At 41.8% G+C, this 15,841-nt stretch overlaps 1 protein-coding gene across 6 annotated transcripts in view; it reads right to left on the reverse strand.

Annotated features, from left to right (window-relative positions):
• CNTN5 (contactin 5) overlaps nt 1–15,841 on the reverse strand; it is a 1,008,853-nt gene that overhangs the window by 283,898 nt on the left and 709,114 nt on the right. For all 6 annotated transcript variants that reach the window (XM_008178633.4, XM_008178637.4, XM_008178631.4 and 3 more), the window contains one exon: nt 12,861–12,956. In XM_008178633.4, the coding sequence (XP_008176855.2) occupies nt 12,861–12,956 (96 nt within the window). The remainder of the gene's footprint in view (nt 1–12,860; nt 12,957–15,841) is intronic.

Genomic DNA, 15,841 nt, shown 5'->3' on the forward strand with positions numbered 1-15,841 from the left:
TCTCAGTGTGCCATCTGCAAAATGGCGTTACAGTACTTCTCCACCTCTCATGGATATTGGAAGGTTTATGGTAACCGGGGCCTTATAAGCACCTCAAATAGACAAACAATCTCAGCTGGAATCTTTAAGCATTACAGTATCATAAATAATATTAATATGTTTTTCAAATTTCTCCGTGTGTGTTCAAATTAGGATAGTCCCGTGTATCTTGATATATATACACACATGCACAAACCCCAGTTTGCTTACACACTTGGATAGATTTCAGAGTAGCAGCCGTGTTAGTCTGTATCCGCAAAAAGAACAGGAGTACTTGTGGCACCTTAGAGACTAACAAATTTATTAGAGCATAAGCTTTTGTGGGCTACTGCATCTGAAGAAGTGGGCAGTAGCCCATGAAAGCTTATGCTCTAATAAATTTGTTAGTCTCTAAGGTGCCACAAGTACACTTGGATAGAGTGTGTGTGCTAGTACAGGGGTTCTCAACCTTTTTCTTTCTGAGCCTCCCCTCACCCCCACACAACACCCTGTGAAAACTCCACGGCCCATCTGTGCCACAACAACTGGTTTTCTCCATATCAAAAATAGGACTTGCGTTAGTGGGTGGCAAGCAGGTCAAGTGCCTGGGGCCCCATGCCACAAGGGCCCCTGTGAAGCCAAGTTGCTCAAGCTTCGGCTTCAGCCACAGGTGGTGGGGCTCAGGGCCCCAAGCTTCAGCCCATGTTATGGGGCTTTGTCTTTCTGCCCTGGGCCCCAGTGAGTCTAATGCTGGCCCTGGTTGGCGGCCCCCCTGAAATCTGCTCGCAGCCCCCCAGGATGCCTGGTTGAGAACCACTGTGCTAGTCGAGCATCCCTGCCTTTGAAAATCTGGGCCATTGTACTGTATATGGAAGTGACCAGCCACTTTACCAGGACATGCTTTGAATTTGCAAAAGTACCCATACCAACAAGTAAATGCATTTTTTCATTAAAAACCTATTTTTGGTAAAAAAATTAAGATTTGATGACACCAAAAGATTGTGAGTTTGAGTTGATTTTGCCAAATTGTTCATTTTACAAGACATAAACAAAAACAAAACAAAATTCTAAAAACCTAACATTTCAAATTTGAAATAATTTTCTTTTACCCAAAATGTCCTTTAATTTGTAAAAAAAATAATCCCAAAACATTTTAAAATGGTTGAAATCAAAATGAAACATGTCAAAATAATTTTTTTTTAAATTTTCAAAACTGACAACAAACTGAAAAATCCATTAGTTGCCTAGATCTACCCAAGAGTCAAACAGCGTATATTGCTAGCATATTGCTATATATTCTCAACCTTTTGGTTGTGACCTATGATCCTTGAAATGCACTCAAGGATAGACACCCCTTCCGGGTATCCCTCATGCCATGTTATATGTCACAGCTGCTGCTTGCATTCTTGTTCTTCCTGTCCATTCTCCCTCTCAAACCTTTTCTGTGTCTCTTCTTCTTTCTCAACTTCCTTTTTAGTTTTTATATTTTTTTGCCCTCTCCCTTTCTTCTAGTCACCAGAAGACAGTGGATGAAAAGCTCGGTCCCACTGAAGTCAAAAAATTTTTGCCAGTGACTTCAGTGGGGCCAGAATTTCACTCAATATGTTCCCGCAGGGTGGGAAAGTTCACTGTTTCTGTATTCCCGGGCCACGTAGTCTCTTGTGACTGAGCTGAGTGCAGTGGAAGTAGAGCAGAGTTAGCTAACTGGTCCTGCTAACATGAATTTGTCCTGTGGTTATCTGTAATCTGGGGCTGCAGCAGGACTAGCCCTTTATTGCTACTTCACCACCTCGTTCCTTTCACATTACTCCATTCTCCTACCCCATTTCTTCATAGTCTAAGCTCTAATTATCATTGCAAAAGAAAAATAATCTCATCAAAATGATATTTTAATACATCTGATAAACAAATGAAATGTTCTTTGCTGTAAGATAACAGCAGCACCACAACGGGAATTTTATTAGCTTGCTAATGAAGTTCTCTAACATTATTTTAACTAAGTTGGAACATAGCATGAGAGCAGAGAAGATAAAAACAGGCAAGAAAATTATCTGCATCATGAATATTATTAATTGTTGCATTGTCAAAAACAACCTACACTGGCATGGTGATCAAAAGGAGGTGGGTAACACCCACCACTCTTTGTTATTGCCATGGAAAAAATCTTTTATTGTCAGTAGTGCAGGTCTGGCCGTAATCCTTTGGACTTGAATCTGAATATTAAAAGACATAGCTATCCAGCTTCACCCCAGCCATGCTGAGTTACACCTCTATCACAAATTCAATCTCTCTCTCTTTGTTCAATCCCAGCAATCGTCTTTATATCATTTATTGTTAAAGCCTCACAATCTCCATCCTATCAGACTTGTCTCAGTTACTATTGTATTGTACAAGGCAGCCCTGGCTGAACTAATGAAAGGCTGGCATTTAAGGAATTTAAGTAGATTAAAAAAAAAAAAAAAACATACCCAAGCCCCACCCCCCTCTGTACTGATCTGAAAAGGCCACGCAATCTATGTCTAGAGATCTATGGCCCACCCAGCACTGTGGCTTTTAGCCTTACAACATGCCTGGGAGGTATGGAATTATTAACCTCATTATACGGGGATCTTGTACAAGAAGTCCATAGCTGAGCTGGGAATTGAACCCAGTCTCCTGAGTGCCTTCAAAAAGTGCCTGAGTAGAGTCCTACTCACTAGGTCAAGCTTCCTACCACCACCACATCTCTCCTTAATACCCACTATGCCACAATGCCTATAGAAAGGAATCAGTCAATCACTGTGAGGTTGAGGTTGGTGGTCAATTATATTACATTTCTAAAGAATCTTATTGGTGTCATTCCTGTTAAATCCTATAAAACTATTCCACAAGGGTAGAGAAACATGCAGAGAAAGAAGACTCTGAAGTATTAAAAATAAATAATTTATCACCTCCTCTCCCCTTATCTTACACTTATCTTACACTTCCTCTTGTTCCAGCTATCTTATCAGCATTATATTTATGGCTTCTTCTCTTTAGCTATATTGATTTACTCTCTCTTTCCTCTTATACCTTTCCAGAGTGTGCACTAGAGAGGCTGCCTAGGATTAATTAATTAATTTTTTCCCCCATACCATGAACTGTTAAACTGAAAAATCTTTAACTGACATGTTTTTGAGATTATATTGTCCCACCTGCCATTTTAGCACAGCAACCGAGCTGAATGGTAACAGATAGTTAGCACTAAAAATATGGAGTTTGGGTCAATTTGTTCCTTTTGTAAAAATTCTTACATCACTTAACTATTATGTAATGCATATATTCCCACTATTGAATCAAGGTTGGAAAGATTTTAAAGCATCAAATAGCTTGTAACATGAAAAGTTTCACAACATTATTGACTGGTTACCAACTTAAACTGGCAACTTTACTGTTATAGTACTTGTTACAGGAATAAATGTGATGGAATAATTATAGAATTCAATTTAAATCTGGCAGGATCATTCTGTCTAGTTTAATTACTGGGTTGAAGAGTTTCTGCTGGTTATATCTAATTTACAAAACACCATGATCCTAGGACATTTTAGTAACAGGTTAGTAATTTGTCCCTAGGGAAAAAGAGTTTTCCCATTACAGAAACTTTCCATCATTACTGTCCCATTTGTCAGAATCCAGACAAGTAGACACATATGGTAGATGCCTGAAAGGCAACACATGAGTTTGGGAGCAAAATTTTTCAATGCATTTTTTAATTAATTAATCTGTCTTGCTTTCTCCCTCTTTCCCTTAGTCTTTTCACTTATAATTTGATTCCCCTGAACTGGCAGCTAGTGTAATACTTGCTGACATTAGTGAGAGTGTGACACAGTAGCATATGTCCCTAAAGCAGAAACCTGTCAATGCAGCCCATGCACCCAGCATCATGTACCGGCTTAATTGAGCAAGGTCAGCCAGTTTTCCCTCTCTAGGTTCCATGCTTCCTGAGGGGAAAAATAGTTCCAATGAGTGATCCACCAGATCTAAGGCCACTAAACTTTTGGTGCTTGTTACAGCTTTTTTTTTCTTGATGTAAGAGTTGCGGGGTGGTGATGAAACAACAAACAACTAACTCCTGGAGAAGTTTTGCAGAACACAGCAAACTACAACTTCCTTGAGAGACTTTACTGAAAGTGGCTCAATTGCATATTTGTTTTCATTAATTTAACTTCCTTCTTCTCTTAGTTTATAGGGTTTATTTTAAACTTTCAAAATTATCTATGAGGAAAGTGTAAGTGAAAAAAAATCATTTATTTATATTTCTCGTTCAAATATTGCTTAGGAGTCTGGGCATATTCTTATAATTAAAACATAATTAAAATCTAGTAAGCAAACACTGCCAACAAATTGGGTGTATCTAGATCAGTTCCCTGAATAATCATAATCTGCCACCGCTGTATCCTATAGAAAATTCTAGAATCCCAAATAATTTAAATTTGACCACCACAAACACACACACTGCCTTCGCAAGACTGAGGAAACACAAACACAAAGAAATGCCCAAGGGAGATCAACAGCAAAATTACAGATCATGAATTGAGCAATGAAAGGGATGTAACAGAAGGAAAGATGATGCAACTAATCCTGTTAGCTGATTCCACAGTGAGGAATCTGGGCTGACACATCAAGCTGGTGCCCAGATAAAGAACACAAATTGCCTCCAGGGCGCCAAAATAAATGATGCCACAATAAGGACTCTGGATGCTTCCACTAACGGAAGACCACATGGGAACAAGCAAACATCACTAGTGAGCGAAGGTTCGATGTGATCAACATTCACCTCAGGCCCTGTTCAAATTGAAGATGAGGGTGTCAGTGGTAATTTCAGAGATGCTTCTACTCAGTGGTGCAAGTGGAATCCATTTCTTACCGGTACGGCATGTGACCTCCTCACATTACCCTCCACATGACTCCTCCCCACCTTGCCCCCAACCTTGCCCCACACTTTCCCTGTCCCCTCCCCATGATCCACCCCCCCTTTCCCGGGGGGGGAGGGCTCTGTCCTCATCCTGCTGCACCGGAAACTTCGGAACCGCAGCAGCAAAAAGAGCAGAACGTGTGCCCACAGCTCCTGTGGTGTGGCTGTACCACCCCAGCCCTTCCACGCAGGGGCTCCTCTGTCTGTACAGCAGCTAGCCCCACTGGAGGACAGGGCCTATGGGGGGGCAGGGCTGGGGGTGGTACAGCAGCCATGCTGGAGGAGCTGCTGTCGTGGGGCTGTCTGGTGGCCCCACATTCTGCTCCTTTCCTCGCTGCAGTTCCCGGGAGAGCCCTGCGGTTCAGGGCTCTCCCGGGAACTGCAGCGGGGAAAGGAGCAGAACACCGGCAGCTCCTCCGGATGCTGTACCGCCTCCAGCCCTGCCCCGCAGGGCTGCTTCTGGAAGCTGGAGGAGATGCAGCTCTGTGAAAGGGCAGGGGGCGGGGCTGGGGGTTCTGCTCCTGTGGTTCTCCCGGGAACCGCAAGCAGGGAAAGGAGCAGAACATGAGGACACCGGGAGGCCCCATACCCGCAGCTGCTGTACCGCCCCCAGCCCCGCCCCCAGTCCTGTCCTCCGGTGGGGCTGCAGTACAGATGGAGGAGACCCTGCCTGGAAGGGCTGAAGGTGGTACAGCTGCGCTGGAGGAGCTGCCAGCATGGGGCCACCCACCAGCACCTCGTTCTGCTCCTCCTGTATGTTTCTGGTACGCCATTACCAGCTATAAATATTTTGCTGGTACAGCATACCGAACCAGACTGCCCTACTTGCACTGCTGCTTCTACTAAGAAATGTGAGTGAGGAGAAAAGGTTGATACTGGAGACCAACTAATCAGGTTATGGGGAGAATTTCTATTCAGACTAGTTTGTTTTCTGTTTTAATATTAGCATAACAATTAGAAAAAGAAGTTAACAGTTTAGAGCCAAAGCCTGTCCTGGCTGGAGCTAAAAGGACTCTGACAATTGCACCTTCTGCAGGAGTCCTGGTAGCTAGAGAAAGATTACATAGGGATGCCTGATGGATGTGCACGGGTATACTTGCTACTGCTGCAAGGAAGCGCTGTATACATCACTAATTGATGCTACTGGTACATTCTAGCCAGATCAGGGTCTGGATTCGTGCTCCACCTAGCCCATTCAGATGCAATACATGGGCCAGGGGGTTTATGTGTGCTAGAGAGAGATCTTATGGCCAGGTCAGAATTGAAAACCTGCTACCGCTATCACCATAAGCGGTATAACCTGTACTGATCAACGCTGAGTGCTGGGCAGCAGTTAATTAACCCAGAAACCTCAGGAAGTGCCAACGGCTTCGGGCTGATGAGCACCTGAGGAGGGTAGTGGAACCCTTGATGGAGGAAATGCCATCAAAAGGCAGATGAGCAAATTCACTAGTGTTCTTGCCCAACATATCCACATAGGGCAGATTGGGCCCTTCAGCTGTGGCAGATAACCAATCTAGGAGTGGAGCCACCTCGTTTATATGGGAGAGGAAAGACTCATGACTTTGTCTATGTGCTGTTGTTCTCTTCTAGATGCAAGATCTGGTCTATAACGTCTGCATAGTATAATTAATCATCCAGCATTAAAGCAATATAATAGCAGGAAGGAACTGGAAACAAAATTACTATCTAATACAGTAGGATCACATGCCTATGTCATAATACAATCAATATTCAGCAAGCAAGCTCAGAAATAGTATTGGTCTGGAGTGGTGAAGTTCAGAGCTAGTTAGCTTATAGGTAAAGATAGAGACTTGGACTCAGGAAACCCACGTTCAATTCCTTACTCAGCCGTGGACTTTGTGTGTGACCTTGAGCAAGTTAGTTAGCCTCTCTGTACCTCAGATCCCCATCTGTAAACTGGGGATAATAATACTTTGCTACCTCGAAAGGGATATTGAAAGAATAAAGAGATTACAAAGGGATCAAATACTATTATAATGGGGACTACGTAAGTACCAAATATTGTGTTCCAGCCCTTCAGAGAAACAGGCCTGTTCCAAAAAGCTCATAACTGGGTATGAAAACCCCCAAAGTACAGCACAGCTTGATTTGATATTCCAGCTCTGGCCAATCTTCACTCCGTAGTTTCAATTTTAATGCAAACTTTATTTTCAAATCCATTTTGCAGAGTCTGAGCTGTTCTAAGAAGTTGTTCTGTGAATTTTCAAATATCTGACTACAGAGCAGTGAATACAGGTGAGTGCCATTTTCTTTTAATGTTATTTGAAGTGAATTTTTGTAGTTTATATGAGGTAGGGCAGGGGTAGTCATTTAGTACATACAAGAACTCAAGCTAAAACTCCCAGGCCTTAAGATAAAAAGGTTCTCATTTCCTTTTAGTTACTTGCCAGGTTAGCAAAACACTACGCAGACATCCAAAAGATGCATGGGAAGTACTACGACTGGCATTAATCATCTCCTGTGAAACATTTCCCATAGAAGCTACTGCCTTTGTAATATTGAAAGAAAAGCATAAAAAGATGCAGTTTATGGCAGTGTTTCCAAATAGGGCAAAACTAGATTTGTCCTTTAGAAAAGATATAAAAGTTACAGTTTAACATCAGTACAGCTGTTATGTGGAAAGACTGTAAAAGCAGCATCCTTTGCAGACGGTAATATCCCTTTGAGGCAGGAAGAAGCATGCATCTGCTTTTCATGCTCACAGAATGTAGTATGTAAACATTGCTCTAATTTTAACAATGAGAATACTCATTCTCTATTAAGTAGATACTAAAAAGCTTTGAATCAAAGCATTAAAAGGGCCAACTGAAAGCATTAATTCTGTGGGGGAAAATGTAAATAAGGATAAAATCTTCCATTCATTTTTAATCTCACTATAGTGAGCCTTGTAATTAACACGATTAAATGACTGAATGAAGACCCATATTTACATGCTTCAGAAAGTCACAATAAAGAACCATACTATTGTCCATAGAAAAAATGCAGAAAAGGCCTCTTAAAATAGACTCACTGAACAAAGGCTGTCATTTGAGGAGGCTGAAATCGATGAGCATCTATCAGAAAGAGTTAACATAAGAGGGCACATGGAGGGAGAGAAACTAGTTTATCTAGGCAGGATGGTCACACCAGGTGAGGGAGCAATTGAATATTTCGAGTTAATTGTCAAAGATGCTGACAAGGGATAAACTGAAATGGTGTAGGGAGTCCTTTGAAAGAAGTAGGAAGTATTATCCTGGGAATGATAGCCTAAAGAGAGTCCATCCGTAGATTTTTATCTCCAGAAGGAATGTATGTATCCAAAATCAGTTTCCTGATATTTTTTTCCATTTCAATATGTGGGGAAGGTACCCCTACAGAGAAAAACTCTTTCCCATCCGGATATCCTGAGAGAGGCTTGTTTAATTTTGCCATTCAGTGATCTCCTGTGAAAGAAATCAATACCTGAAAAATGGACTTCTTAATGCAAGTCAAAATTCAGCACCATTCTCCTCCCCTCTGACTTTGCTCAACGTCCCACATAAGTTTCTGGCGCTACAGTTGGTAAATTTATTTTAGATGGGTATTTTGTGCTCTTTTCATATGGAAATGATTTGGAACAAGAAACTGTACAACTAATCAAATGATTTATTTAAAAACATTTCATTTTCTTCATTTTTGTTTCTTTGGGGTTTTTTAATCATTATCATCATCCCTGGATAACACATCAAAGCAAAAATACATTAATAACCACAAAACAGACCTATATGCATATGAAAACTACTCTGTGATTATATTGCAAATCCCTCTGAAAAGAAATCTGTGTAGCATTTTTATCAATTGTTCAGCAGTCTTGTTTGGAGATTGGCAAGCAGTTGATAAAAGTATTCCCCACTGACTGGTGCCTTGCACAGTCGCTCAGACTTGTTTGAAGGAACTGGTATTCTGTGTGAATCAAGTGTGTGTTATTTAATCACACTTACTTTATCTCATATGTGAAAACAAGTTAAATTCGTAAACCAGTATTTCTTTCATCCCTGTTCTTCACAGAGTCCTTTGTGCCCTGCCACTACGATATCATCACTGGCTTTGAAGATCCCAACTGTGCAATCCTTATTCATGCTGTGAGCAGTTACTCAAGCAAGCAGTCCCACTAATTTAAGGATTGAGGACTAGGACTTTGTTGTTGGAGGTATTGCTTAAGTGGCTGTGGGGAGTGATTAGATTTGACATTCCACCTCAGACCTTTGTCCTGAGATAAGAGCTGGGGTTTGTTGAGGGAGCTGTCCAGGAGGAATGACTTCAGTGGGACTATTTGTGAGAGTAAATGATCACCAATGTGAATAAGGATTTCACAGTTGAGCCCATGGTGTTCATCCACCAAGAAATAAAGGTATGTCTACATTGCATCTGGGAGCAAGTTTCCCAGTGCAGGTGAATAGACCTGAACTAGCTCTGCTCAAGCTAGAGCACTAAAACAGCAGTGTAGCCAGGGGTTGCATGGGCAGCAGCTTAGCTAGACTGAGTATATACCCAGGTGGTCTGGGTAGGTTTGTGCTCAGACAGCTAGCTCCCAGCTACAGTGTAGACATATATTTTATTTTACTTAGGTTACATAACTCATGATCATCTCATCTGGGACATTCACACATTCTATATATACTTTAACTAGCAGCCTCGGGTATAGGTGCCTCGGCTAATGGGCCACTTAAATTGTAATGTGACCAGTTATTCACCTACAGGTCTGTCTCCAAAGTGATTTTCAGTGAGCAAAATTTCTATCCTCTAAAGACTATCACAGAAGACAATAGGCGTTGCAGATGCCTAATACCTCTGAAAATCAGACCTAATATACCTAAAGATGGGCATGCAAAAAAAGAGACTCCCAATATCAACATTTTTGACCCTCTTATCTACAAAGCTTTAAAATGTAGCTATGCTCTAAAAAAGGGACTTTGTAACACTGGCATCATTGAGTTCCTTATTGATTGTCTCACGCTGATTTTAATAATTGCAAGTAAAAACTTGCTCTTTTCCAATGGCCAGTCTTGCAAACTCATGCTGGACCTGATGGGTCAGCTGGGTTCTTACCACCTTGCACATCATCACCATCATAAAGATTCTGCTGCATTACTTATACTCTTTACTCCTGGGGGAATTCTGCACCACTGTGCATGCACCCCGCAGATTTCTTTGCTTCCCCGCAGAAAAATGACTTTCTGACAGGGAAGCAAAGGGAAGCTTCAAGAGCAGTCACTCCCTAACTGCGCAGGTACATCGTTTCAGGCACCCAGAGCAGCTGGCAGAGGGGTAAATCACTGCAGGGCTGGGGACACCCCAGCCTGTGTCTCCTACCCTGAGCCAAGATCACTGCTAGTCCCAGCTGGGCTGGAGGCAGGAGAGATGGAACTTCCTCTTCCCCTGCAAGGAGTGGCTGGGGCTGTGTCAGACCCACACTCAGAAACCTCCCCCAGCTGCAGGAAGCTCAGCATTCTGCCCTGCTTCCTGCCCCCATTGCTCTTCAGCTGTGGGGGGGGGGTCACTGTTTGGGGATCTGCTCCCCAGCCACCCAACCCCTATGCATCTGGACCTCCTATACCCAGACACCCCACCAAGCCTCACCCCATACATCCAGATACTCCCCGCCCTCCATATCCAAACCCCACCCCACTGAACCTCAACCCCATGCATCTGGAGCCCCCCTACACCCAGACCCCCTGCCTCCAGACCCCCACACCTGCACCCAGACCACCCCCCATGGAGCTCCCTGCACTCTGATGAGTCTCATCCTCCTGCACCACTCTGAGCCCCCACATCCAGACCCCAAGCCGAACTAGCTGCACCCAGACCCCCACCCCACCAAGCCCCACTCCCCCAGCACCCAGATCCCTCTGCAGAGACCCCCACAGCCAGACCCCTCTGCTGATCCCCAACCACTTTCATCAAGAAGCCCCTGCAGAGTCCCATTACCCCTGCACCTGGAACCTCACCAGGAGACTCTGTTCATCCAGATCCCCCACACCTAGACCCCTCCCACTGAGCTGTCTGCACCCAGATTGTCCCACATAAAATCCTCTCACCCCACACCTGGATCCCCCCACACTGAGTTCCTCCACACTTGGTTCCTGCCTGATTGAGCTTGTCTGCCCCAATCTGGTGCACCTGGCGTAGAGGGTCAGGGCCCCAGGGTGTTTCTGGGGCAGGCCCAGGACTTGTGCTGTGTTAATGTCAGATGCAGCATCATCACTGAGTCTGTGTCCCAAGGGTGGGGGGAGGAGAGGCTGCAGGATGATCTCCTACCTTCATACAGCCAGTGACCTGTGCCCCACTGCCATTCTGGAGCCTCTGCATTTATTTATTGCTACAACTTGCAGAATTTTGCAGAATTTTAAAATATTGTGCACAGAATTTTTATTTTTTTGGCGCAGAATGCCCTCAGAAGTAACTCAACACCTGTGCCACTCTTTTACCCTTCAGAAGATTTGGACAGGCATAGCTGGAGGCATAATTCTTGGGAAAACATATGAAGGGCATGCGTTTGGGTAGCATGTAGGAAGGTGAGGTGTTTTGTGAAGTGATAGATGGTAAAGAGCAGGGTGGTTATGAATGCAGCAATGACCAATTCCCTCTGTCCTGTCAGTCTCTGCCTGTATTGTGAATCCAGACCCAGTACCTGTCTATGTGCTGGAATCACACATTCTATATATACTTTAAATAGCAGCCTCGGGTATAGGTGCCTCAGCTAATGGGCCACTTAAATAGTAATGTGACCACTTCTGCCTATCTCCTTCTCCTCACTGAATTCTCACATGTAGTAGTGATGCCTCAGTACTGTGCAATAACATTCAATAAAAGGAGCTAATTGCTTAGATACTATGGTGTCCTAGATTAGAAGAGACCATTAAAGGAGATGCGCAACTGGGAGAATGGGCCCAGAAAAGAGCAGTGAGTTTTTGGAGGGGTGTAAGGCAGATAGTTGGAAATCATCCCACAGTGCCATGGAATCCAACCCCACCTGCAGCCCCTCCAACAAAAGAAAAAACACCACCAAAACAAAACAAAACAAAAAAATACCCTAACCAAACCCAAACCCTGTTCTATCAAATTAAACAGGATTGTCCTCCCTTTGGTTTAACCTCTCCTCTTCTTTCTACAGCCTCTCTCAAGACGCTATATGAACACAGAAGCAAATTTCCTCTAAACATGGAACTCAAGCCCAAGTAGGAAAAAGAACTATTCTACGGTGTCTATGGACAAGAAAGTTACTGAATTATCTAAAGTATCTCTAGGAATTGCACCTGAATATACAGTGTGCAAATATCAGACTTTGTATAAAGAGTATTTACCCATCCACACACCCTCTGCAGGAGAATGAGTTTGAGAAGGAAAAACGTAACCAAACTGGCATTTCTAAGCTTTTGTTTGGAAAGTTTCAGATGGATCAGTTTCTTGGGATTTATGATTATTTCTGACTTCTAGCAATGATGCTGTTGTGCTGGAAACAAAGCTATGTAGCAAGGGAATGCAACCAAAATCATGGCTGTACTAGTCAAAACAAAATTCAATTTGTATTCAACAACTGTATCTCAGCAGTGACATTTGGAACAAAATTTTGAAGGCTTCTAAACTCTAAAAGAAATCACCTTCAGTGACCCGAAGGCAGCATATTTCTCATTGGTGGTATGGAGATTATTGCTGTTATAGTCAACCGAAATGGTGGGAATAAGACAGTCTTATCCCAGAAACCCTGCCTACTCAATGGCATTTACAGTATATGATCTTTAATTACTCCTGTGGTACTCCAAGAACTGTGCATATTTCATCATTCAAGTTTCAGTCAAACGTGTTCTAAAATAATGAGCAGACAGTAAAACAGAGCAGTATCAATACAAAATGCAGCCTACTGTACCTGGTGAATGAAGTGGAGGAGAGCACATCAGAACAACCCCTTGACCTTCTCGTACAGAGACTGCACTTCTCGTCCGGCCACTAAAATTTCCCAGATCTGTCAACATAACACAACATTTTAGTTGCATGGAAAGGGAAGTTAATTTTGCTACTAATGTGATTTACACTTTATTTCTTTTTACAATGCTGACAGTGCCTTATTTTCATTTCTTAATCTATGATAGGAGGTCTTGAAAAATAAATCAATTTCTACTGCAAAGATTTCTACATTACTTTAACCCTGTTTATTGCTCCTTACCATGCATGGATATGGTGTAAGTGGAAGAGTGTTAGGCAGTGTACCATTTATAAGACATTTAATAGCTCTTTTATTTCTTTTTACCATTTCCTGTTTATTGATTTCCTTCACTGATAAAAGACTTTCATGCATAGAAAAAGAGAAATAAAGGTGAAGAGGCTGCCTTGTGTCTAATCTGCAGCCTATAGAGGGTTGTTAATATGTCATTCAAAGAATATTGTGTGCAATACATTGTTATAAGCGGGGAGGAGAATCCGCTCTCATGGCTCTATAAGCAAATCTGCTATATAGCACATTTATTTTTAATACTCTTTCCCATATAGTTTCTCCAGTATCCAGGTCACAATCCAGTTTTGGGTAACTACATTTTGCCTCCCTAAATTTCTCCCAGCAACTGAAATTGAATTAGGTATATTTCACTTCCCCCAGTAAACTTTTGAGTGAAGTTGCAGTGCCTTATGATGAAGAGAGCTGATTGAAACTCACTATTTCTGATTCATGGAAAATGTTAACATTTTAAATATTTTTTCTGTTAGAATCTGAATGATTTCAAAATATTTTGCAAAACAAACATCCTGTAAATTTTTGTCATTTTGGAAAAGTATTGTTTCATAAAATTTTGAAATTTTGCTTAGATTTTTTTTCATTTTATATTATTTTTTAACATTAATAGCACATAAGCAATAACGCATATTATGCACGACTATTGTGAGGTCATCATATAGCATAGCTGAAATAGTCAATTAATTTTTATTTTATTGTTCATATTACAAAGGACAGCTGCTAGTACTGATTAGTACAGTTGTCAGTCAGGGTTAGTAATGATTGAAACATGTTATCTTCCTTTCTAGATCAATGTGTCTCCTGTTTGTATCAAACTGTTTCATTACAAAACAAACAGAAAGAAGGACAATAATATGAAAATAAAAAAAAAACCACACACACACACACACATCATAACAAAATTTATAACACAATTTTGAAATTTGAAAAAACTTTGAAATTTTCCAAAACAATTTTTTTCCAAAATGAAAGATATGTCATTCTGAAATATTTTTCTTTCATCAGAAATTTGGTTGAAATACAATTTCTTTAAAACGTTTGGTTTTATTGAAACAACTTTTTATGATGGAAAAACTGTTCTTATGAAAATTTTATGACCAGCTCTAGTTATGAATAGTTTATATTTATATACTGCCTTTCATCCAGAAGATCTGACTCCTCCTTGAATTATAGGGGCCTTGAGAGCTGGCTCTAGAGACAAACTTAATGGTTATGCCCTCACTTGAATATTTACAGGGAAGTAACTATGGTAGATTTATTGTCTTGGGGTCATATTAGAACCATTAGTCATCGTGGAGTCTCAAGTGACAAACATCCTATGTGTACCGTTATTTGCCTGTGGTTGATCTGGAGGCTATGAACATTCCTCTCTGATGTGGATCATGGCTAGACTACTGCAATATACTCTGCTTCAGGATACCCTCAGAGAGGACTCAGAAGCTTCCACTGCTGTAGAATGAAGTTCCTGAACATAGGAGTAGAATGAGCCAGAAGTATTTATCATATGGGGCTCAATGATCTATTGAAGCACCTATTCACTGGGTATAGATCAAGGTATTGGCTGTTATCAAAGTGTGACCTAACAAGGGAGATGGATTGCAGGAAGTTCTCTATCAGGTGCTCCATAGACTCCTAGACTTTAAGGCCAGAAGGGACTGTGATGATCATCTAGTGCCAGGGGTAGGCAATTATTTTTGTTAAGGTCCAAATTTTTTGGTTAAGGTATAGTCAAGGTCCGGATTCCAGAGAAAATAATACAAAAACAACAATAATGACAATAGTAAGGAAATAAAAAGAGTTTGCTGTCCATTCAAAAGCATCTGGCAGTCCGGATTTGGCCCATGGTCCACCTGTTGACTACCCCTGACCCTAGTCTGAACTCCTGCACATCGCAGGCCACAGAACTTCACCCATCCACTGCTACAATAGGCCCATAAACTCTGACTGAGTTACTGAAGTCCTCAAATCTTGATTGAAAGACTTCAAGTTACGGAAAATCCACCATTTACTCTAGTTCACATCAGCAAGTGATCAGGCTGCTGAGGAAGGGGCTTTGCCAATCTGACTTGGGGGAATTCCTTCTTGACCCCAAATATGGTAATCAGTGAGACCCACCAGACAGACACCTGGGAAAGAATTCTCTGTAGTAACTCAGAGCCCTCTCCATCTGGTGTCCCATCACCTGCCATTGAGGAAAATAACTAATAGCAGTTGTGGATGGGCCTATCCCATAAATTTATCAGTCTTCAAAGAATTACGTTTTTTGTCCGCACTATTCCCCTTGGGAGGTTGTTCCAGAACTTCACTCCTCTGATGGTTAGAAACCTTCATCTCATTTCAAGCCTAAACTCATTGATGTCTAATTTAAATCTATATGTTCTTGTGCCAATATTGGTCTTTAACTTAAATAACCTCTCTCCTTCCCTGATGTATACCCCACTGATGTATTTTTAAAGAGCAACCATAACTCCACTCAACCTTTGTTTTGTTAGGCTAAACAAGCCAAACTCCTTAAGTCTCCTCCCATAAGGTAGGTTCTCCATTCCTCTGATCATCCTAGTAGCCCTTCTCTGCACCTGTTCCAGCTTGAATTCAACCTTCTTAAATTAAGGAGACCAGAA

This window comes from Chrysemys picta, chromosome 1 (genome assembly GCF_011386835.1).
Source record: "Chrysemys picta bellii isolate R12L10 chromosome 1, ASM1138683v2, whole genome shotgun sequence".
In the NCBI taxonomy this organism is placed as follows: domain Eukaryota; kingdom Metazoa; phylum Chordata; order Testudines; family Emydidae; genus Chrysemys; species Chrysemys picta.